Raw genomic sequence first — 24227 nt, 5'->3', positions numbered from 1 at the left:
TTTATTTTTGGGGCTTAGTAGGCTAAAAATTGAGAGGGAATGGCAGCAAAATTAATTTTCAGGTAAATAAAAATGGACACTATATTTTTGAGGGTGGTACTTTTAAAAGGAACTAAAGTATCACTTTGCCTTTAAAAGGAAAGTTTTTCACTTCCCACTGTCAGGGTTATAGCTTTGGTGCACAAGTTACTCTACATTTTGTTGATTTCATTGTTTGTTAGTTTCATTGTTTGTTAATAGTAGGGGACTTGAGAGGGAAAGGGCAATTGTAGTTACCTGAGGTGGCAGTACCTTTTGGTTTTCCAGGAGATGTTGGAACAGATGGGTGAAAAGTGATACATAAATGTGGCTGGTATTTCTACCTGTACATGGAGGGACAGGTGAAGACTCCAAAAAGACACAGAAGAGACAGAAGTAATCCCTAAAGGATTGAAGTTCTCTGTACGTGTATTCTCCTCTAGCAGACAGAGTTTTTAGAATAAATTCAGCCCTTTTCAAATATACTGTATCCATTTTTTGGGATAAATCACACTGCATGTAATCCAGGAAAAAGTAACGGACCTATTTATGACATGAACTGGCTACATTCAGAATTAAGTTGTTCTTGTGTTCACCTGGATTTTTTATCATCTTGCCCTCTATTACAGCTTGAATTTGTGTGTTTATCTGTAGAAAGACGTTCCTTGGGGTCTTCCCGTCCTTTAGAAGACGCGAACAAACCATCACCTCATTCCACGGTGTTTTAAGCCCCCGTAGTTCCCATTTTAGCATCCGTTTCATTTGGATCGGATTCCGGCCACAGGGGAACCTTTTGGCCGCCGATAAAAAGCGATGAAAACCCCTGGAGACGAAGTAGACGCGACTTCCAAAACATGACGGTGCAAAAGTGAGTGCTGAAAAACAAAGAAGGATGTTCACAACTGCACCAGCAACTCCCCTGTGGCCATTTTAAAACTACTGATGCTGCATTTTTTGAAAGGGGGGACGGAGCAGCTCCAGAAATAAGCACTCATGATAGAAATAAGCATTTTTGATGGTCGGGCGCAGGCCGCGGGGGAGGCGGCGTTCCCGGGGGCAGCGGGCCCCTCCCGGCGGGGCGGAGCGGATCCCGTCCCGCTCCCACCTGGAGCCGGGAAGAGGAAGTGGGAGCTCGGGAGAAGCGGAAATTGCAGCAGCAGCAGCCGCCGCCAGCCCGGGAAGCACCGGCGGGGAGCCAGCGCCGAGGAGGAGGAGGCGGCGGCAGAGGCAGAGTAAGCGCGGCGGGGCCGAAGGGCAGCCGGGCCGGGGGCTGCGGGCACGGCCGGGCAGCGCAGGGCAGACCCGGGGGGCGTCGCGGCTCCGTGTCCATTTTTTTCTTTTAAAAAATGTTATTTAAACTCCAAAGCTGGGAACTTGAGGACAGGCGGCAGGATCTCCCCACAGCGGCAGGGCAGAGCCCCCGGCCGCGGTGCCGGGCACAGGCCGTGGGGCCCGGCCGGCCTGGGAGCTGCTCCCGGCTCCCCTCACATCTCCCGGCTCCCCTGGGCGCTGCTGCCCCGAGCCCGTCCCTAGGCCCGGGCAGCGGGGAGGTGCCCAGGCTGCCGCTGAAGGTGCTGGGTAGGATGATGTGTGCCTGATTAGTCATAGCAGCGCCGGGCAGCGCATACATCCCAGGCATATATATTTAGCTTGGGTTTGTGTTCGAACCGTAGCGTTCGCTCCTTCCTTCAGGAATCATGACCACGTGAGCCAGTGAGTCATGAATAGATCGTGTTTCTCCTCGTTCTGCCCTGGAATCGGTGCTGGAATAGCAGGCGGAAACCGGGCTGATTCCTCTTGGCTGCGGGCTGGGAGCGCCGGCCGCTGGGGCTGCTCTGCTCCTTGTGGAATCCACAGAGTGAATTCCACCGCTTTGCTCTGTGAAATTCACAAAGTGCGGGGCCGAGCTGTGGAGCATTGGAAAATGTTGGCGTTTGTGGGCATGGTTTGCAGAGAATCGTGGTGGGTGCTGGATTTTGCACGGGGGTGCATGTGAAATCCTTCTTCCCTGCGCTATTGTTTGTGAGAGCTTGAGGAGGAAGCAGTGAAATCTACACTGAAGGATGCAGCTTTTGTTCTTTGAAATGTCCAAGCACAGCTGAATGAACAAAATACATCCATCAAGTGAGCATAAGAAACGAGTACTTGGGGGGAAAAAAGTTGTGTTTGGCACAAAGCAAATAGAAATTCACCATACACAGCACCCGAGTCAGCTCTCATCACTTGAATTCCATTCCTAAACATCCTTCACAGCGTGGTGGAGCACATAAGGATGGATACAGAACATCCCCCTTAGGAGAAGTTAGAAATAACTTGGACCCGTGTTGAATTTCATTATTGAGCTGGTTGGGTTCTGCTTTCCAAGGCTCTTGGGGGTTTTTTGGTGAGAGATGGATTTTAGTAGGAAAGAGTAGGACAATCAGACGCAATCATGTGAGAGAAGGCTTTAGACAGAGTATTTTAAGGATGACATTAAACCACCTGTGCTGGGTTATAAACTCATAGTCTCAGAAGCTTTTTGGATATGAGGTACTATTATAAAGGTTAGTTCCTTAACTGCCAGAGGAATTGGAGATGGAAGACCTGAAAAACCATGAAGGGAAATGTGCTAATACTGTTAATATGTCACCTGCTCTGCTTTTACACCCTCCTTCCCGGCTACTCCAGCATTTGCTACCCTGGTGTGTGACTGTCAGTTTCCCGGCTGCTCTCACTCACATTACCAGTCCTGAAATTTCTGAAATGCTCCATAAAAGTGGCTCATCAGCTCGTTCTGCCAGGCTGCAGAACGAGCCTGACAGAACAAGCTGTGGACTTTACCCAGGGATTATTAGTTATGCATTTAAGAGGAAGTGAGTTTTCATCCCACCCACTGAATTATGCTTGTGTGAATTAAATAGCCTATGATAATTATCCTTGTAATCTGTTCTTAATTAGAAGGATAAAGGTAAGCGGACAGAATGCTGGTATGTTAAAAAACTGAACTCTAGTTGAATAGCAAAGAAAAAATAAAATAATTTCTCTGAAGTGTATTCTGAAAAAGCTGGGAAAACAGGCAGCTTGTAGTTTGATGTTTCACTTTTGCTTTCTAGAATGTATTTGTTTTGATTTATGTAGAATAAAGGGTGTAAAATCCAGCCAGTAGCACCAGGTAGATCAGGAATTCTGCTGACTAGCTGAACTGTTAATTAAAAGCATCCAACTTGATACTCTGGGGGGAATAAAGTTTCCAGAAACTGAGAGGCCCCAAATCATTAACCTCTTGGAAGTGCTGGGTGTTGTTTCTAGAAGTCATTGTTTGCTTTTTTTTTGAATCTTGCTTCCTGCAGTCGCCCTCTGTTTCCCCTGGAAGCCAGACAAGGTGCTGGGTTTGTGAGCACCGTGTCTCACTGGGGATTACCAAGGAGCAGAGCTCCTGTTCTCTGTTGTTGTTGGAGTTGTGTGCAAATTCTTAGAGTTGTTGGGATTTCTCTCACCCTGCTGGAACTCCCTGCATGGCACAGGAGGCTGTGCAGGTGTAATGCAGGTGAAGAACAATGTTGTGCTCATCACTTTTAATGCCTGGGGGGGAAAAAAATCACCTATTCCTACACCTTAATTGTAGGCACAGGATCCAGAATTAGCAGCAGTCTTTGGAGCTGCATGTTGGCTTGGAAACCTGTGTGAGCAGAAGTCTTTGAGTGCAGTGACTGCACCAAAGGCACACATTAATTTGAGCAAAGAAAGGTGACTTTGTTCTCTTGAAACAGCAATTGCTCCTAATCTTTTTACAGTGCAAACGGGAGAGTTAAACAGGTTTGTAAGGCAGCTTGAGGAGACAGCCTGAGCTCCAGTGGTCAAACCTGTTTTCACTGCAAGCACAGCTTTTGGTCATGTGGTTAAATAGCATACTTTACTGGGAATTTTGGATTGCATCTCCTCTCTCAGCTCCTGCAGGAATCACACGAGCTGGCAGGTGAGTGACCCTGCTTCCCCTGCTGGTGTTGCAGATGTGGAAGGCTACTGCAGGCCACACCGTGACTGTCAGCCAGGATGATGGAGCTGATGACTGGGAGACAGATCCAGACTTTGTGGTATGGCTTTGGGGTTTGCTGATCCACCAGGAACTTGTTCTGGGACAGTTCCAGAGGAGCTCTGGGGTGGGGGATGTGGCTTGGCCAAATAAACTGCCAGGAGTGTGTCCCTGGAGTGGAGGGGAGGTGAAGCTGCTGTTCCAGCACCTGTGGCCTCAGTGACTGCTGGAAGCTTTTGCTGTGAGCTCTGAGGTGTGTGTGCCTGGTGATTCCTTTGGGTGTTTAACTCTCTCTTGGTGTGTGTCCTTCACAGAACGATGTGAGTGAGAAGGAGCAGCGCTGGGGAGCCAAAACCGTCAATGGGTCCGGCCACCAGGAGCACATCAAGTAAAGCATTTCTTGTGATGTGTATTAACAGGCACAGTCCCTGGCAACTTTTAATGTGATCTCAGTTACTTGTGTCTTCATAATTAAAACAAGAGTCCCTGTAGAAGATAGATTTGAAAGACCAGCCATCTGGCAAATAATCAGTCTTCAGAGCTGAAATTAGAGCAGAAGTATGGTGCAGGGACCCTTAAATCTTTCTTTGTCACTGGAAATGTGGTTTTTCCTACCTCTGTATCTGAAAAAGGGTTTTTTGTGCTGTTTTGGTGCAAGAGCCAGTAGTGCCAGGGGAGAAGCAGAGGGATCTGAGCAGTTTCAGTTTGATACTTTAAGGAAACGTTTTGTCCCGTAATTCTTACGCTTTGATTAGAAAACTGCTACAACCAAACTCATAAAAACCCTGGCAAAGTAACAAACTGAGCTCTCTGATGGAAAAGCAAATAAGTGCATCACAGAGGCTTATGTGAAACAGAAATGATGCATCTCTTCTGAATCTTGTATTTCTTACAGAAAGTGTCTAGGACAGAACTTTAAAGCAGTTTTAGGAAACGTGTGATGTTGCAAACAGAGGAGACTGAACTCTGGTTACTTCAGGGATCAGTGTTGCTCTGCTCTATTGTGAGGACAGTGGGAATTCCTGCTGGCTGAATTACACCTGAGGAAGTTCAAAACTTAGGTGGGAAGTGCTTAAAGTGCAGATTACACCTTGGGTTACTCTTCTTTTTATAGCCTGCACCGCCCTCAGTTCAATTCTGCACATTTTAAGGGATCACCTTGGGAAGAGGAGGTGCAAGTTTCCTTACATCTTTATTTTGCAGTACAGTGCTGTCCAGAATGCTGTGTTAGAATTAGCCCTGATACTACAGGGACTGTGTGATAAGAGATGATCCCTGTTCTGAAAAGTTGCCATCCAGATAGAAAGTGGAAGAATTGGGAAGAATTTAAATTAGGACACAAGGAAAAAAACCTATGTTTCAGGCACAAATCAATCCTAGGTAAAAGATTGCTAAAATAGCAAAATTCCCTTCCACATTCTTCTTAAAACCAGCAGTTTCTTTTCTTTTTTTTAAACAACATTTTGCAGTGGGACAAATCCAATGTCTCAGAATATGAGGAAATGTTTCATACACTGAAAAAATGGGAAGGGCTTGAAAAATGCAAGTGATCCAGTGATGCAGCTTCTCATTAAGATGACAGTTTTGTCAGCTTTATATTTTGCATCTTTTTGAAGTTGCTTGCTGAAACCTCCATGGTAAAAGTTGCTGCTTTGTTGTCTTTTAAAGTATTCATCAGCTGAGGGAGAATGTATTCCAAGAGCACCAGAACCTCAAAGAGAGGGAGCTGCAAACAGGACCAAAAGCCTCCCATGGCTACGGGGGGAAGTTTGGCGTGGAACAGGATCGCATGGATAAAGTAAGTGTGGATGGGGATGGGGCTTCCTTGGGATGGAGGGAGCAGGGAAAGGAGAAGCCTGGCCAGCAGCACTCTCTGTGTAAGCTGAGCTTGTCCCAGCTTTGCTCTGGGCTGTGCACTGGCCCCACGTGGTTTTGATTGATGCCAAGTCTGGAGATGATTCCCCTGGAGTCAGGATTCAAGTTTTTAAATTTATGTTTCTAAATGAACAAAGGGCTTGGTGCATTAATAAATCCAGTATGGTCTTTTTATTTCGATGCTGGGCCAGCTCTTCTATGCATATAGATAGAGACTGCCAAAAAAATGAAAAAAGGATGTGCTGCTGCATTAAAATCAGAGTGCAGCTCTTGTGAACAAACTGTGAACAGTGACAAAGAATGCAAGTATTTAAAATACTGTACTTCAATCAGATGGTAGTTTTTTATATAAGGAGTTGATGGCTGCTTATGTTACACTGTTAAATTCTAATTCTTAGTGTAACTCCTTTAGTCATGTGATAAATAGGCATATCAACTTCTGACTGCTTTCTTTCATGAGCTCTGCTAGAATAAGAATCAAAACATTTCTAAATAAAAAAGTTTTCTTACTTTGTTTTCTGTATTCTTGGTAACTTGACAGCTTTAAATTTTTGCTGGATTCTCATATTCCAGAGTTAATTGCTGTCCAGTTCTCAGTGGGCCAACCTTTGAATCTGAGAAAAGGAATTGCTGAGCAGATTCAACTAGCAGGCCTGTTCTGCTGCTGCTCTCTAGTGTCAGCAGTTTATCCCTGACCTGTGTCTGTGGGGGAATGAAAAAGGAACAAAAGTCAGCAGTGTTTCCCGTAGGCCAGAATTAATTGTGGGGAAAAACATGCTGGTCATGCCCATGTGAGTGATGCTGGTGGCAGGAGGTGTTCACAATTTCTGTTTGTAATGAATCTTTCTCCCTTGTAACTGTAGTTCTGAAGCCTTGTGGCTGAGATGTCTCCTTTGCAGGTATCTGTGCAGGTGTGCTGCTCCTAAAGCTTGGCTTTAAAGCTTGGCCATTCAGTCAGGGTTGCTGGAGCATTGCCATGCTGCAGGGTTTTGCTGCATTTAGGGCAAAACCTTGGTTCTGAGTTAAAATGAACATTTCCATCACTCTGTGTGCCATACCTCCTGAGCTGGTGTAAAATGTACAAAAGTTATGAGGGTGTTTGACTCTGAAGTGCAGATTACCAAAAAGTGTATTTTTCTAAGGGGGGTTATGTTGTGGTGTTTGGTGAAATGCAGGAAGTCCTGGTACCACGAAGAAAACACCACACTTACACCTCAGTTGGTGTAACAAAAGGGAGATCAGGTAAAACCACATAAAAGCTAAAATTTTCAGAGCTTCATGTTTTTCATAAATGTAATGGGAAGAAAAAAGCGAGGTGGGAGCCTTTTCTGACACATTTCACAGCTACTGTACTACAGAACACCTGAAAAATGGACAGGAGTGTGGTTGTTTCAGTCAGGAAAAGAAGGGAGCTTTTTTAATGCTTTTGAGCTAAAGTAGTGTCCTGTTATTGCCATCCTTGAACTGTTACCTGGCAATGACTTCATCCTTTGCTTCCCAACCTGCTGGGAATGTTGCCTCCAGCCCCTGTGTGGAAGAAAAGAGCAAACACTGTAAAATCCAAGGTGTGCAGACACCTTGTGTCCTCAAATTAATTCACCTTGGCCCAGCTGCCTGGCACAGATGATGCAGTGTTGGGTTACTGGTGAGTTGCAGGTTGCTCTGGCCAGTTGCCAGTGTTGGCACTGGGCAAGGAAAAAACATTTTTACTCGAGGTGTGAGGCTGCAGCATCAATTGCAGGAGCTGGAAGGGCTCCCCAGCACTAGGTCAGTGTAACACTAGCAAGGGCTGTGTGGAGGCACTTCCAGGTGTGTAATTTCATATCCCTGTGTCCTGCCAGTGGGATGGATGGAGCTCAGCCTCTGTTCAGCTCAGCTTCCGGGGTCAGGATGCAGGGCTGGGTGCCTTTGGCACAGGTGTGGGTGCATCTCCTCATGTTCAACACCATTTTGCATGTGAGGAAGATGCCTAATAGTGATTTATGCAGGAGACTTGGGTGCCTCCCTAAACCAATGGCAGCTGGCTCTGGTTGTATTTGTATTGTTGTACAAAAATATTGTTGTATTTGTTGCAGTCCCCTGTCAGCTAAAACAGATCCCTGAATAAACACAAGGCTGTGTGTTTCACCTGAAACTCACTTCAAATTCTGCATGAACACCATCAAGACTCCCTCTGTACCTGTCTTGTTTTCATTCCTGTGCTTTTGAAGTGCAAATGCAGGGCATAAAATAGTTCCCATAAAATGCAGTCACTTCCCTTGCCTAGGCTGGATTGGTAGCATGGCAGCATCCTTGTGGAGACTTCCCAAGTGAGCAGGAATTTCCAGGGAAGTTGGTTTCAGCAGGAGGAGTGGCAGTGGTGCATGTTGGTAACAAAACTCACCCTCCAGTTGCTTGGTGCAGTGTTTTGTCTGACACACAGGACCGTGTAGAACTGCTCTCTGAACTGCTCCAATTTCTTCCAGTCAGCTGTTGGACATGAATACCAATCCAAACTCTCTAAGCATTGCTCCCAAGTGGATTCAGTGAAAGGGTTTGGTGGCAAGTTTGGAGTACAAACCGACAGAGTTGATCAGGTGAGTGATTTCATCTCCTCCTGCAGCTACCCACAGTGGTTGATTTTTTCCTTTTGTACATAAAACTGCAGAATTCCAGTGCCTTAGGGTGCTGGTGTGGGCTGCTCTTCCTGCTCTTTTTGAAGTTTAGCGGAAGCTAACACTGACTGTTAGGGAGATAAATTGCTGTTTAAAGCAGAGTAGAAAAAAGCCCTCATGGGAACTTGAGATGAATTGAAAAGAAACCCTAAAAGAGATGTTAAAATATACTTTTTTGTGTTCTTTGACAAGGTCAGTGTGAACACTGTAGAATGTTTGGGGATGGTTTGTCCTGTATCACAGCATGAGCTACTGGCCAGGATATCTTGTTCCAAGACTGTGTAACAATCCCTGCATGGAAATGCTGGATTTCTGTCATACTGAGTTGCTGGACCTGGCAAGGCCAGGCTGGAGTGTGCTGCTGGCACAATTTGCCTTGGCAAAGGAGGGCAAAACCCTGGCCATGAACACATGCACTGAATTGCCTGGAAATGAATATGGCCCATAAGTTACAGAGGTATTTGTGCTCCCAATCCAGAAGGTCAGAGCAGTATGGAGAGACACAGGAACTTACTGTACTCTGTGTCAACTGAGGTGCATGCAGTTTTTCTCCTAATGCCTAACCCTGTCACAGTTGTCATTTTATTTCTCTTCCAGTCAGCTGTTGGGTTTGAATATCAGGGCAAAACTGAGAAGCATCCCTCCCAAAAAGGTAAAGTGGGGAGGTGTCACCTCGGTGGGCACGTCTTCTATAAAAAACTGAGCAGATTCTTTCACTGTGGGAGAAGTACCTCCTTTAGTGGGACCTCTGCATGACATTCCCAATGAATCAAATAGTGGGTTTGGTGGAACAGAGGAGGAAAAAATGAATTTCCTAGCAGTTTCATGAGTTGATGAGGTTTTAAGACACAGAAATAGTGGAGTCAGGAGTCTAATTTTTCTTTCTGAAGTGAGGTTCAGGGGCATGTCAGGAAGACTGGGAGTTGTTCTTTGCTGTATTGCACCCTGTTGGAAATAGGGAAAAAATTAAAGGGAACCATCATAAGCTGTAGGACTGTTGCTTATCTTATGTTTAAAATTAAACTGAATTTTATGTGCTAAAGCCCTCATAATGCTTGAGTTCTGAAATAACTTGTTTTTCCCCTCAATTGCTAGGCTGTGCTGTATCCATGACAAGTTGCTTTCATGCTGTTTTTATTGTGCTTTACTCTCAATGCAGACTACTCAAGTGGTTTTGGTGGAAAATACGGAGTACAGGCTGACAGAGTGGACAAGAGTGCAGTGGGGTTTGATTACCAGGGGAAAACTGAGAAACACGACTCCCAGAAGGGTGAATAGTGAATAATAACATGTGTTAGCAGGCTCCTTCCCTAGTGCTGTAGGCACTGCCCATAGCCCATGTTGTAAAATACTCGTGTTTTACCCCTCTTGCACTCCTAACCTGCTGAAAGGTAATGCTGGGTAAAATTTATGTTGCTGAAAACCTCAACTTCTGGGGAAAAAAAGGCCAAAAAAATCTGCCTGGTTTTAAGGGATGGTCTAGGGCACACAAGTTTGTCTGGGGTTTTTTACAGCTCCTTTTGAAAATCTGTAAATCAAAGTAGCCAGACTGTGAGCAGCTTAATCACCACAGAGAAGTGCTTCTAAAAGAATCAACTGTTTGTGGATTAAAACACTTAACAGCGTTTAGAATTAATTTTGTGTTGCTGCTTAAGTTTCTATACATATCTAATCAAAAATTGACCATTTTATGGAAAAATGGTGACACTTTTACCATCTGTTTTCTGTTTGTCCCAAAGAAATGTTTGAACTCTAGAAACGCTGACACGGAGCAGGGGGTGTTTAAAAGCATCCAGGCTGTTGCTGATGTGGGTTTTGAAGTTCACTTCCCCATAAGTGTCTTCAGAATTTTACCAAGGAGTCAGGCAGCTGAATTGCTGGCATTGCCCAGCAAAATGCTGTTTTATTTTCCATCCTGGAGAATGTGTTCTGAAGGATTTCTGACTTCAGTGTCTGAAATCAAGTTTAGCTGTGGGTGTCAGTGCTTCTTTTAAAACACAGTGCAGTGCTGGCAGCCCTGATTATCACAGTTTCTCAAGGTGATGGTTTTGTTGCTGAACACTTACAAACAAAATTCTTCCCTCTTATCTCTAGATTATTCCAAGGGCTTTGGAGGTAAATACGGTGTTGACAAGGACAAAGTGGATAAAAGTGCTGTTGGCTTTGAATATCAAGGCAAAACGGAAAAACATGAATCACAGAAAGGTTTTTATCATCTTCTTTAAAAATAGTAGCTCTGATCCTTTTAAACCTGGGAAAAATACTTTGGGGTTTTTTTTGGGTGGGAGTTTTTAGTTTGTTTGGGGTTTGTTTTTGTGGTAAATGTGTGTTTACCCCATGTGTGTGCAAATTTTGGATACCTTTAAATAAGTGAATGTATTATTAACAGGGCAGCTTATCCCCTAACATATTCCTGGGTTTTTTTATTAAATGCCATTTGCAGCTACAAATTGCAATGTTTTCTGAAAACTTCACAGATTATGTAAAGGGCTTTGGAGGCAAGTTTGGCGTGCAGACAGACAGACAAGACAAGTGTGCCCTTGGCTGGGACCACCAGGAGAAGGTGCAGCTGCACGAGTCCCAGAAAGGTACCTCAGCCCTCAGCCCCTTCTGTTCTTGCTGCCTGCCCTCGTTTTGCCCTCCTGTTGCCTGTGTGAGCCCTGCCCTGGTGCCTTTGGGCACAGCCCCACAGGAGCTGACGTGGGGCTCCTTTCCTGTGTCCGGTTTGCTGTTGTTGGGTGCTGCAGAGCAGCTTTGGCACAGCTGACACCCAGCCCCTCAAAGTCCAGGCTCAGGACTAAATTTTCCCTTTATGGGCCTGCAGGTATGCTGGATTATTTTCTTTTTTTCAGTTGAGCTGTGCAAACCACAGGTTAGGAATTCCTTTCCGCAAATAAATTTTTCCTTCTGAATTCTGTTGTGTATATCCCTATTTCCATGCAGGAAGAGTCTAAAATCAATTGCTGATCATTTTTGTAGCCTGTGGGCTACCTCTTCCTGCGAAATATTTGGTTCACAGTAAAAATCCAACTTCCTGTAAAATGCAGCTATTGCTCCTCAGCCCTCTGCCTGTCACTGCTCTTAAAAATATTTTTTTAAGTAATGAAATTAATATTGTTCTGTTGGGTGCTCCAGCAGATTTGTTGTGAGAGGATTACCTGAATCTCTTTTTTTCTGTGCCATCCCTCATTTTATAGTACACATAAATATTTATATAAATAATTATATATATAGATGTAAATAGCTGCTCCCTAGGCAGCAATAGGGAATGATCAGCTCTTAGCTGAAACCTTTTCTCCCTCAAGCTGTGTGGCAGCAGGAACATTCCTCTTTCCTTTAAGGAAATCTGGAGGGTGGTCTCTGTGGGGCCCATCTTCACACCTCTTTAAAAGTCAGCTCTCTGTACAAATGTTAACCACCCTTATGAGGGAAGCTCATTTCTCTTGTACTCTTTTGGTGTTTATTTTGTTTGTTCTCTTGTATCTGTTGTTGTTTTGTTTGGATGAACAAATTATCTGTGTACCTGTGTTCATACCTTTGATCAAGTGCAAGTGCATTATGCAGTATGGATGAAAAATGTTGAGAAATGCTTTTTTTTCTGTGACTTCAGAATGGTGTTCTTATATCTGATAAATATCTCAAGTTGAGACTTTTTTCAATTTACTTTTGCAGAAGTGTCTTGATGTATTTCTTTTTTTTCACCATCCAAAATTGCTGATAATTGAAAATATTGCAAAAATTATTTTGAATGTCTCTGACTGAAGTTTGTTTCCCTGCCTTGGTTTTAACGTATCCCATGTGGCTTTTTCAGACTATAAGAGTGGTTTCGGAGGGAAATTTGGTGTGCAGACAGAAAGGCAGGACCCATCTGCTGTGGGGTTTGATTACAAGGAGAAACTAGCCAAGCATGAATCTCAACAAGGCACCGTTTTCACTTGTTACTTTCTTACCAGTGCAGCCACTTCTCACACAGTCTGAAATAGTTCTGAGCAGATCGATGCCAGGAATGTGCAGACACACTATTGCGCTTCTGCTCTTCCATGATCCAGCTCTTTTCTTTTTTCTACCCTTAAAATACTACCTCAAGCAAGCCTGTATTCAGGAAACACCCAGTGTTTAGTCAACAGCTCTGCAAAGTCCTCAATTAGTTATAGCTGTACATGCAGGGGAATAATGACATTATTGTCATTATTTATGACATTATGTATGATGTTAATGAAATCAGATTTATAGACTAAACATAAAGTTTTGCCTGGGTAAATTCGTGGAAAAAGATTCAGATAACAACCACGCACGTAACCATTAACAAGAAATGGGCTGTGGCAAGATCATTTAAAAATTATTGTAGTCTTTGAAAGAAGTAGGGAATGTTTGTTCTTGGGTGAGCAAATGCTGTTATAATGCTCTGTTTATTCATTGTGAAATAGTTGGGGTGCAACCCATGAATTCCTGGTTTTCCATTATCTTAAAGTGAGGAGTCTGGAGCTGGAAAACGTAAGTGTAGTATATTTATTCTGGCTGAAAATACCTCCAAAGCTGAAGAAAATGAGGTTGTTCGTTGATAGCTGGCATTTCCCTGTGCTCTAGTGACACATATTCAGACTTTCAGAGCCCCAGTGCAAGCACTGCAATGGCTGGCAGGGAGAGCCAATGGTTTGGGGGCTGAGAGGAGAAGAGATGGATTCCAGGGATGGATAGGAAACACGGGCAGTGTAAGGGCACATTCCTACAGCTCACACACACCACAAAGAGGGCTTTTTCCAGTCACACACTCTTGCTGCTGCTGTTGTGCTGCTCTGGTGCTCCTCAGACGTTCCCATGAGAGCAGAAACCCCCTCCTGTCTGGGTTTGTTGGTTGTTTTTATCAGTGTCACTGGGAGTGAATTTGGGAGTGTGACTAGTGCTGAGGGCAGCAGCAGCTGGGAGGAAGAGTGTGCAGCTCAGGGCTGGTATGGGATAGCACAGCCACCTCTGCTGGTGAGTTGCTTAGGCAGCTAAAGCTGGCCTGTGTAATTTCCCCTTTCTGTGTGTAGAGCAGGAGTTGCCACCAATGGCTTTAATGTTCACCAGCTGAGTATCTCAACCAAAACCACTGGAAAGAGAAAATGGTTACATTTTCCTGCCATTCACAAAGAGGGAAAAAAAGCCAAAACCAAAACACCTCTGTGGTCACTGAAGACTCCTCTGAGCAAAGCAAAATGGCTCAGGCTCCCTGATCCCTGCAGAGGGCTCAGAATTGGTGCTGTCAAAGGCTGTGTTACAGAAGTGATGCATCAGGAGGGCTCCTCCCTTACTCCTTGCTTGATACCTGTTCTGTCCCTCAACTCTGTTCACTCAGGGAATGCATGTGGGCTCACAGTCTGTCTTTGCTGCTCTTCCTGAGGGCTCCTGGGCTTCTGTGTCCTCTCTGCATTTTCTCTGGTGGCTGTCACTGTGGCTGTGCATGAGGCTGAAATGGCTCTTTGCACCTGAGGTGGCTGTTTGCATTTGGCAGCAAGGGGGGAGGGACACCCAACTCCCTGCTCTGACCTTTTTTCTCCTGCTTTTAGATTATTCCAAAGGATTTGGAGGCAAGTATGGTGTCCAGAAGGATCGGATGGACAAGGTAAGTTGCTTCAAAGAGCCATGGCTTCTGACCATGAGGCAGAACAGCCTGCTTAGATCTGCATTGCTCAGCTCTCTATTTCTGGACACTTCTCCAGTCTAAGGGCAGAGTTTTGTGCTTTTCTAAGCCTTTAAGAAGCAAATTTATACACACAGAGCTGATGCCAGCTTATGTGGATTAGATCAGCAACAGCTACACAATGTATTTTTATTGCCTTCTTTTTAATTCTGATGAGTCACTCATAAACTTTTTTATTTTTAATTAATAGGATTTTGATGTGTTCAGAACTGCCCCTTAAGATTAATTCTTTCCAGCTTGACTTGCAGAAAGGATTATTCTGTTTGTAAAGTTTTGATCCTTCCTGATTTGGTTTTGATGTTCTGCTAAAAGCCTTAGGGACAATACCACAGTAAAATATCTCAGGTTGAGGCTGTGTGAATGTCCTCATGAATTTGTGGGGGTTTTTACATGTATCCTTTTTGTCCTTACTGATAGAATGCAGCAACTTTCGAAGATATAGAGAAACCATCATCAACTTATCAGAAGACCAAGCCAGTAGAAGCTGGTAAGGCATTGGCCCCAAATCCTTTCTTTGGAGGTGATTATATCCAAAATCCTGGATTATTGATGTAGCAGTGCTGAGTAAAGGTCATCCAGAGAGAACTGCTGTATTTGCAGCTCTTTAGCACCTCAGATATTCTCCTACTTCCTTTAGAGGTGGTTTTGCTTTGTTCCAGCTTGTTTTTTTCTCTTGAGGCTCATCAGACTTAAGGAAAGGAGAATAAGGAAGGAATAAGGGAGAATAAATTGTGTTGGGTAGTGGTGGGGCCTGTACCATGAAGGAGAGGAGGGAGAAGCATTACAGAGGATTTTCGGAACAGAAATGAGATGTGCAAGAGGTTTGAGCTGGGAAGGGAAGAGGAAGAAAGAGGGATAGAAGGACTTTCCTGACTGAACTATAAACTCAGAGGGCAGAAAAGCAGAAATTTGTAGCAAAAACTCATTCCAGGCTACTTTTTATAGAACCATGATTTGACTTGAGTTCTTTCCCCTGTTGCAGTTGCCAATAAAACAAGCAGCATCCGAGCTAACTTTGAGAACCTGGCCAAGGAGAAGGAGCAGGAGGACCGAAGGAAGGCAGAGGCTGAGAGAGCCCAGAGAATGGCCAGGGAGAAGCAGGAGCAGGAGGAGGCTCGGAGGAAACTGGAGGTCAGTAACATTCAAATCCCATTGGAGCAGCCTGCTTTCAGTGCAGTGCTGGGAGAAAAGGGAATCTTTGAGAAAAGGCTCCTTCTTCCCAGCTGGCCTTTAAAGCTCCAGGTGTGTGTTTGTGCCTGTGCTTCAGCTGTGTCTGACTCCAGCCTGGCCTTTTCCTCCTGTCCTTCTGCCTTTTGGCAGTCCCACATTCCCTTTGGGCACGGAGGAGTTCATGAGGGGAGAGTTCTGGGGTCCCCAAAATGCCCTGCATGTGAAAGCTGGTGATGCTGTTCCTTTGGGATCAGTGTTTTGGGAGATGGAGGTGGTATAACACACAGCCAGGAAATCAGGAGAAGATTATCTTCCATATGTCAGTTGAATCTTAGTTAGGGAATTAAAAAAATTGACTTTGCATTGGTACAGGTAAAAGCTTCATGATTTTTGTGTTATTCATAAGCAAGATAATTCCAGGACATGTTTAGTCAGAAACTGTATCTTATCTGCCTTATGGAATTTGCATATTTGTTTGTATTAGTTTGTGTTACAGGAGACTTAAGGCTTGATGCAATTAATTTGTTTTAAGAGTACGAAAGACTGCCTGGTAGGCTCTCTTCCTCTAAAAAGATTGGTTTTTTATTTCTTTTTTATTTCTTCTTGTTTCCCCCTTTTCTCTCAGCTTATCACCTATTTTCCCTTTTGGCCCCACGCTGTGCAGTGTGAGCATATGTTCACTGCAGAAATGTGTCACGAGCTGAATGGGAGCTCATCCTCTGTGCATCATTCTCATGCTGCCTGTCCTCCACGTGGACTTTTAGTATCTTCCCCAAACACTCCTGGGGTTTCTTTACTGTGCTGGAGAAAAGCTGGGAGAGGAAGAGGTTATGGAATGGTTTGGATTGGAAGGGACCTTAATTGCTTTGTCTTTTTTTTGTTTAATTACTTTGTTATCTCAGTAATTATGTTATTTCTCTGCTGGTATTTTTGCTGTGAGTGTGGGTTAAATCCAAGCCATTTTGCTGGATTTTTCTTGTGCTTCATCAAAGATTCTGTTGCCTGGACACATTTGAAGTTTTTTTTCCCCCAAAGCTGGTATTTAGATTTCCCTGTAACCAGATGATTAATGTTCTTAAGCCTGAACATCTCCATGGTTAATTGTGGGATTCTGCAGACACAGAGAGAGGGGGATGAGGTTGAGGGGAGCTGAAATGGCTCTGCTGGCACTGCCCCTTGCTCCCAGGCAGAGCAGGAGAAGGGCAGAGATGTGATCCACAGCATCCACAGGGAGTGCCAAGGGCAGGGATGGGCTCTGACTGGAGTGAACTTTATTTCTGTCACTGAACTTCTTCACTTCCAGAGCATATGTGGGCATACAGCCTCCCACAATGGGATGTACATATGGACTGCATTCCTGCCAGAGCCCTGCTTGGTGGCAATCCTTGTTCTGGTTTGCTTTTCACAAATGTCACACAGGCAAAGAGTGCTCAGGGAGCTCTTCTTTGATGCCTGGGTTGAGTCAGTGCTGCCTCATGATTTCACTGTGCTCTGCTGCCTTGCAAAAAGAGGCAGGATGCTCTTTCACATGGAGCATTTCACTATGGAACAAAACCCAGCCTGAGGGGAACCATGCAATTTAAATTTTTATGGCAATTACACTGTGTCTACCCTAAACTATAATCTGGACTGCAGACCCATTTCCTAGGACAAATTAGTCAAACTGTTGCCACATTTGCTATCATTAATGGATTGATGCTGCTTAATTTGTCCCCAAACTTAGGTTTGACTTCTAATACTCACTTTGTTGGTGCCTTTTTATATTTCATCTCTAGGATTTAAAAGTGAGGGAAGGTTTGCATCAGGAGAGACTTTTCCCAGAAAGCACAGCACTGAGCTTTGAATTGTCTTCAAAGCTGGCTCTGCTCTCAAGACACGCTTTGCTTTCTTTGTTGGGTGTATTTTTTTTTGAGATGTGACAAGCAAAGGAAAGGAAGAATTTTTTGCGAGATTTCCTACCACTACATCTCTGTACTGCCATCTCCTGAGAATCCTCTGGGGTGTTACAGCTTGATGGGCCTAAACTGCTGGAGTGCACAGACTGCCATTGCACACATCCTCTCCTCCTTTTTTTCAATGAAAAAGACAGTTTGGCCCTGGATTCATGGTTTACTCTTCACCTGTGGTAAAGAGAGGCAAAATGAAAGTTACCTGTTGAAATAGTTACCTTGTTTTGTGTCACGTTAGCAACACAGGATTTCTTGCATTTCCACGTCCTGCCTCCCTAATGAGTGGCTTTCCAATGATTGTGCAATTGCCCTGTGATTCGCTGATGGGATGGCACTTGAGAGAAGCATAAGGCACTTGAGTGCCAGAACAGATCCATGTTCTTTGTGTCTCAGAACACAAAAGCAGTACTGCTTTTATTTCTACCACATTTATTAATTCCTCTTTTATTAATTCCTCTGAACACTGGAATCCTGACTGTCACTGTAGGGCCCACTTTTGTCTGAGCTGTTCAGTCCTTTGCCTTGGCAGGATGTTTTTCAGACCTGCCAGAGCTTCACAGCCATTTCTCACCAAAGGCCGTTCATCAGCTGTGCCCCCAGAACACGTGTGGGCTTCAGGTTCTTTAAACTCAGCCTGAAAGGGGACACAAGGCCCAGCCAGCTGATGAGCAGAATGAATACACTGACACCAAAGCCCTGCAGCTCCTCTGGAGATGGGCCAGACAACTCTGGAGCTGTTTTTAAACACTGGCATGCATATGTGCCATGGGAGTTTTGTTTCTTCCCTTTTTTCCTTTTGCTGTGCTGCATTTCTCAGCCCAGTCCTGTGACCTTGAGCAGTTCATTGCAGGATGTATTGCCTGTCCTTCGTTCTGAAGGGTTGTTTCTTGGTCCCCTCATCAGTGGCTGAGCTGCACTGAAGTTTTCCTTTCTCCTGGGTTTAGGAGCAAGCCAAAGCCAAGAAGCAGACCCCACCACCCTCTCCTGTGGTGCAGGTGGCAGAGCAGAAGGCGCCCTCCAGCCCGGTCTATGAGGTTTGCTGGGATTCCTTTGGGATGTGGGCTTTGATCCTGATCCTGTGATCTCCTCACAAAGCCCTGACAGCGCTCCCCTGTCTCCCTGCAGGATGCAGTTTCCTACGAGGCAGGGTCAGCCTACAAGAGCTCCAGCCCCTCCTACCCTGCTGCCCAGGAGCCAGAGGCTGGCTACAAAGCGGCGCAGCCCGAATACCAGGAGGCAGTGAGCCAGAGGGAGGCCGAGTACGAGCCTGAGACCGTCTATGAGGTGGCAGGAGCTGCAGACCACTACCAAGCAGGTTTGTGTCTCACAGAAAACCCTTTGGAGAGGGATTATTTCCTGGTGCAAGAGCTTAATGAGCAGCTGTGCTGATAGCACACTGTCCTGGTTTGCTGAACTCTCAGTCCAGTGAGACTTTCTACATTCCCCACCAGCAAACTTCAATTAGGAAATTAATAAATGGCTGCAGCAAGGTGTTGAAGTTAGTTAACTTTTGTGAGATGATGTTGGAGTAATTACAGTGCTCTCCAGGGTCTCAGTTCAAAAAGAAATTCAGGGGTAGCCATTCCCACCCTGCAGAATGTAGCTCAACATGAGAAGAAAGCACTGAGCTAGAGATTAAACGTGTGCTGCACCAGGAAAAAAATCCAATCAACAATTCTTGGAGTTTGATATTGAAGTGTTGGGTTCTGTTCCTGTGAGGGAGTGGAGTAGGGATCTATGAAAATGCAAGAGTAAGATTCTTTTGAATTCCCATTTTTTTTCTCACCTCTTCCAGTTATTAAATGAGCTGTGAAGGATGAAACTGCTCTGGTACAAAAACCTGGGAATTTTAAGCAGGCCCCTTTCTGCCCCCCCCCAGCATGCCACCACTTGTATTAATTATTGTCTTACACAGTGATCTTGAGCTCAGCTGTCCTGTCACATTTTACAGAAGCAGTACAGGGCTGATTGGTTTTATGTAGTCCCATACTCAGTGTCTCCTGTAAATGCTTCTTTTCATGCTTCAGTTGTGCGTGATTGAGGGAGTAAGTCCATGCAGAAGGAGTGTCAGCACTGCTGAAACCTAGCATGGGCTGTTGCCTGCTTCCTGTGTGGGTTAGCAGTGCAACTGAAGGAGCAGCACCACAGAAAAAAACTGAGGGTGGAAATGTACTTCATGTTTTAATTGTTCTCCCCTCCTCTCTTCAGAAGAAAACACGTATGATGAGTATGAAAATGAACTTGGGATCACAGCCATAGCCCTTTATGATTACCAAGCTGGTGAGCAAACCTCTTGTTTTCACCCTTTGGCTTTGAAAACTGTGCTCTGCATGAGATAAATCTGGATTTTTCCTATGCCTTTCTATGTCTCTTGTGGTGGCAAATGAAAAGTCAGGGATTTGGGGGTTTAACAAGAGCGCAGATTGCAAATTTCTGGGTGCGCGTTGCAAATTACCGGGTGCTGTTTGTGGCCCTGGTGGCAATTTCCAAAAGGCTCTTCCAGCCCAGTGCTGGGGCTTGGTGAGCCCTTGGCAGGGCGGGTGCTGACCCCGTTGGGCTCTCCCTGCAGCGGGTGACGACGAGATCTCCTTCGACCCCGACGACATCATCACCAACATCGAGATGATCGACGACGGCTGGTGGCGCGGGGTCTGCAAGGGCCGCTACGGCCTCTTCCCCGCCAACTACGTGGAGCTCCGGCAGTAGGCACCCCTGCTGCTGCTCCTGCCTTAATTCCCCAGCCCACACACCACTGCTCACACTACGGACACCACGAGGCTTTCCCGAGGATGGAGGGGGTATATGCATATGGCTTTTATATTTAATACTTTGCTGATGCTTTTTAAAACACTTAGGCCACAGAAATCGCTAATATATTGTAACTGCTCTGTCTTTCACCGAGGCTCTTGGGATTTATTTTCATCTGGGAACGTTTATTCTCTGCCAAATTAGCCAAGCCTTTTGGAGGACAGGTAGCTGTCTGCTGTAATATTGCATGTTTTACTCCTAAGTGAGCAGATTTAGTCAAGTGTTCAAGTCTAGTTAGTCTTCCACGAAGCGTTTGCAGCTGAGAAGGTCGTGGCTATGCAGGCTGTTTGCATTTCCACCAAGTGGAGAGGACTGGGGAGGTGCAGAGTTGGTGATTTTCTTTTTTTCCTTTTTTTCCTTTTCTTTTTTTTCCTTTTTTTCTTTCCTTTTTTTTGTTTTCTTTTCCAGATAGTGCTTGAAAAAAATGAAGAAAATGTTTTACAATTGCAGTTAATCAAATACTGCCCAATATTTATGGAATATTAATGTTATGAAGGAAACAGTCTGGTACTTTTTCCTTCTCCTTTAAAGTGGAGTTTCTTTGGCTCTTAAATTAATTTTTTTTCTTCTTTTTTAATTATTTTTTCTTGGTCCTGCTCCTCCTGTTCATGTTATCCCAGAGGAGGGCTGCAAACTCTCTAGCACTGATTGTCCCGAATTCCTTCACCCTTTTGTTTTTGCTTCACCCTCCTCTTTTCCCAGAGGGAAAACTTGGAAAAGTTACTGTGCAAGTGTTAAGTCACCCAAAGAGATTCCTGCTTGTTCAGAAGGAAACTGGCATCCAGATCTGCAGGAATATTCCCATTGCTTTAAATGGGAGGAAAAGGCAGGAGGGGTGGGATTGCAGTTGTGTTCTGTGTGCAGTGCATCCCTGCTCACACAAGGAAGGAAGGAAGGGCCTGCTGTGCAGTAGTGACATTTTATGGAACCATTTTCAAGTCAAGGAATGTTAATGATTGGATTTGAGACCCATGTAAATGATCCCCATTTTTAAACCAGACAAGAGACTTTTTTTTTTTTTGTATGTTCAAGAGAAACTGCCAGTACTGTTCTACTAAACAACACAATTAAACCTTGGTTTGGTTTTTGGGTTTTTTTTTTTTTGCCAAAACTGAAATTCCTGTCACTGTAGAAAGCTGACCACTGCAGATTTAGGGTCCCTACCAAAGATAGCAAGTTGCATCCAATAGTGCACATGTTCAGTGTCTGTACTGTCTGTTTCCACCTTCTGATCAAAAGGAAAATGTCAAATCTGGTACAGAAGCCAAGAGAGAAGGCAAAGACTTCTTATCAGATCTCAGTTTGGACCAATGGAATATGGAAGGCCTGTACAAAATGGTGAATTGTACAGAGTGTCAAGGGAGAAGGCATCGTGTTGAACCAGTTCTTGGATGGTTGGGACAATCTTTCATGAATGTCACATGTGTGTCATGATTATTACTATTTTTTTCTCCTTTCCATGGTCTCATATCTGTGTTGTATTTGCATTACTAGGGTTGGGTTTTATATGCAGTTTATTTTATCCAATTTTAGAACACCTCATAGGGATATGATTTTTGTAAATTAAATATTCAATAAACTTTTTGAACCATTTGCATGGAATATTTTTTAAATTTTCTTTTGAAAAATCTCAGCATCAGGCTTTTGTTTTACGTGCTTGTTACTTCTGCTAAAAACACCAGAGGGCTGCAGGGTTTGTGGCTGCTCCTGGATTTTGGGAATGCTGGTGGCATCAGGGCACTGGCTGCTCTTGCAAACACAAGCACAGATATGGGTTACATCAAATAAACTTTTCCATCCCTTTAAAGCTGTTCTGCTCTTGTTCCTGGCAGGGTGGGTTGTTCCCAAGGCCTTGCTCCTCTCAGTCCTGCTGGCAGGAAGGTCCAGATTTTACAGTTCCAGCCCTGAACTTCTCTGGGAATCTGGTGCTTGATGCACTGCTGGAAATGTCGAGGAAGAAAATCCCAGCAGCCTTTTTTGGATTCTTTAGTGGTGCTGATGATTAATGCTAGTTGTTGTTCATGGATTGCCTCACCTCCTGGAGAAGACTGCATGGAGTGGAGAAATTCTGTTATGAGACACCCATGGCTGTCCAATCTTCCAATCTGCTGCTGGCTGTTGATTTTTGATTTAAATAGATTTTCAATAGCAAGAATCAATCAAACTGGGTTGCTTTTTTTTTTTTTTTTTTTTTTTTTTTTTTACTTTGACCCAAGGGAGGAGGAGCAGGAGTCAGGGGAAATCACCAAGTGAAGCTCAGAGCTCAGGGAGCATTCCCAAGTGCTGGTTTGGCTTTGCAAGTGCAGACTTGAAGCCACCTGTGATTTTTCTGAGACAATCCAGTCTGCACCAGGAGCTTTTCCAGGGCAGCCTTTGGATGTTGAATGCTCCAGGTCAGCTCCTGCTGGGGTGCAGTTCAGGAACTCCTCCCCTTGCTGCAGGTGTCAGAAAGGGATGTGGAGCCCCCAAAACTCAGGCTGCAGTCCCGTCCATATCTATCAGCAGGATGCTCATGGTGTGGAGCTGGATTTGTAATAAATTTGAAGAAGCTGCTTCAAATTCCTCTCACGTTGAGCACATTTCTACAGGAGCTGCTGCAGAGTCCCTTGGTGAAGGACAAAGTGAGACATTAATCCATAGGCAGAGGAAGAGAGCAAGAGTTGATCGATCTGGAGGCCAAGCGTAGAGTACTGCCCTGGATGAGTTCCAAAAAGGGAATTTGGACTGATCAAAGCAGCTTCACTTGATAGATCTGTCCCAGGATCCGGGAAGCTGGGACAGAAAAAGAGGCACTGCATCTTCCCTTGCTTGGGAAGGGCCTCATGCAGCCTGAAAGGAGGAGTGTGGTGCTTTGCTACAGCTTCCCCAAAAACAGGGTCTAATGGCCAGGTGGAGTCAGGCAAAATTGATTAAATAATTACTTTTAAGTAGCCAAAATTTTTAAGTCATCCATTTCAGCTGTTTCTACCAGAATTCCCATTAAAAAAAAAAAAAAAAAAAAAAAAAGAGAAAATAAGAGAAAATGATCCTTAGAGAGTTGGGCTTATGTGACTTCCCAGGCCAGTGATTGCAGTTGCAGTTCCTGATGCCAGGTTTTGGCTTCTGGAAGTTCCAGCCAGCAAAAGTGCACTGTGACAGAGATAGTGAAATTGAAAGCTAAACAAGATTTGTTAATTCTCTGGCCTGCAAACCCCACTGCACAATCCTAAGTGAGGAATGAACATCAGGCTAGGAGCAAGTCAGGAGCTGAGGCATCTCTGGGAATGTTATTTATTTGGGTTTTCTTTTAGGAGGTTTAGGAAGGCCTAGAGAAGCTTTGGAGAAACTCTGTATTTTGCTTTCCTGCCTGCCCAGTGCCACAATTATTGCCACCAGTAATTATTGGCTTTTCTTTGAAAGCAAAGCTCAGCCAGAGTGACCATGGGTAGGTCAGCAGGAGTACAAAGACATTCCCAAACAGCTTTTTGTTGGATCTTGGCTGGGAATCAGCCCTGGCTGAAGCTTTGGAAGGGAGGGAGCTGCTCCCTGCCAGATCCAGAGCCAGGAGCAGCTCTTTGTTCCGTGGGTGGGTTCACCCTGCCAGCACCACTCGGAGCTCTCCTGTGCCACACAGGGCCAGGGACAGCCAGGTGAGACAGGGGAGGTTTCTCTATGGGCCAAGGGGAGGGGCAGGAAGGTCAGCCCTGCAGCCAGGGCTCCTTTCCTACCTGCTGCTGTCCTTTCCCTGCCCATTCCCTTTCCCATGGGCTGGCTGTCCTTTCCCTGCCCATTCCCTCTGCAGGGTGGGCTCATGCCATCAGGAGCACATTGACACTTGTTGGTATTGGTGACACACCCCTGCTCCTCTGTGCCAGGCAGCCCTGGACACTGGCACAGCCCAGCCTGGGAAGGAGCCCAAGCTCAAGCTCAATTATTATTGAAATTATGTAGAATTATTAAATTATTTAAAAGCCACATAGGTGTGGCACTTGGGGGTATGGTTTGATGGAGGGCTTGGCAGCTCTTGGATGATCTTAGAGGACTTTTCCAACCTAAACAATTTTCTGATTATTCCCAGG

General features: G+C 44.9%; 1 protein-coding gene across 5 annotated transcripts; it reads left to right on the top strand.

Moving 5' to 3' along the window:
- Nucleotides 1-1090: 1090 nt before the first annotated feature.
- CTTN (cortactin) lies at nucleotides 1091-21762 on the top strand. Of its 5 annotated transcripts, none has more exons than XM_005491664.4 (17): nucleotides 1091-1250; nucleotides 4008-4091; nucleotides 4345-4418; nucleotides 5699-5828; nucleotides 8371-8481; nucleotides 9157-9211; nucleotides 9719-9829; nucleotides 10654-10764; nucleotides 11037-11147; nucleotides 12371-12481; nucleotides 14109-14164; nucleotides 14660-14729; nucleotides 15225-15373; nucleotides 18306-18395; nucleotides 18487-18676; nucleotides 19570-19641; nucleotides 19931-21762. In XM_005491664.4, exons 2-17 carry the CDS (start codon nucleotides 4008-4010, stop codon nucleotides 20065-20067), a joined length of 1662 nt encoding a protein of 553 aa, XP_005491721.2. In that variant the 5' UTR covers nucleotides 1091-1250; the 3' UTR covers nucleotides 20068-21762. The 5 variants fall into 5 exon arrangements, with proteins under 5 accessions (XP_005491721.2, XP_014125801.2, XP_005491722.2 ...); XM_074543743.1 differs by lacking the exon at nucleotides 1091-1250 and adding an exon at nucleotides 1620-1731; XM_014270326.3 differs by lacking the exon at nucleotides 9719-9829.
- Nucleotides 21763-24227: the final 2465 nt, after the last annotated feature.

The sequence above is a fragment of the Zonotrichia albicollis genome, chromosome 6 (assembly GCF_047830755.1).
Source record: "Zonotrichia albicollis isolate bZonAlb1 chromosome 6, bZonAlb1.hap1, whole genome shotgun sequence".
NCBI lineage: Eukaryota > Metazoa > Chordata > Aves > Passeriformes > Passerellidae > Zonotrichia > Zonotrichia albicollis.
Note: the sequence above shows the minus strand (reverse complement) of the source record. Positions and strands in the feature narration are given on the sequence as shown.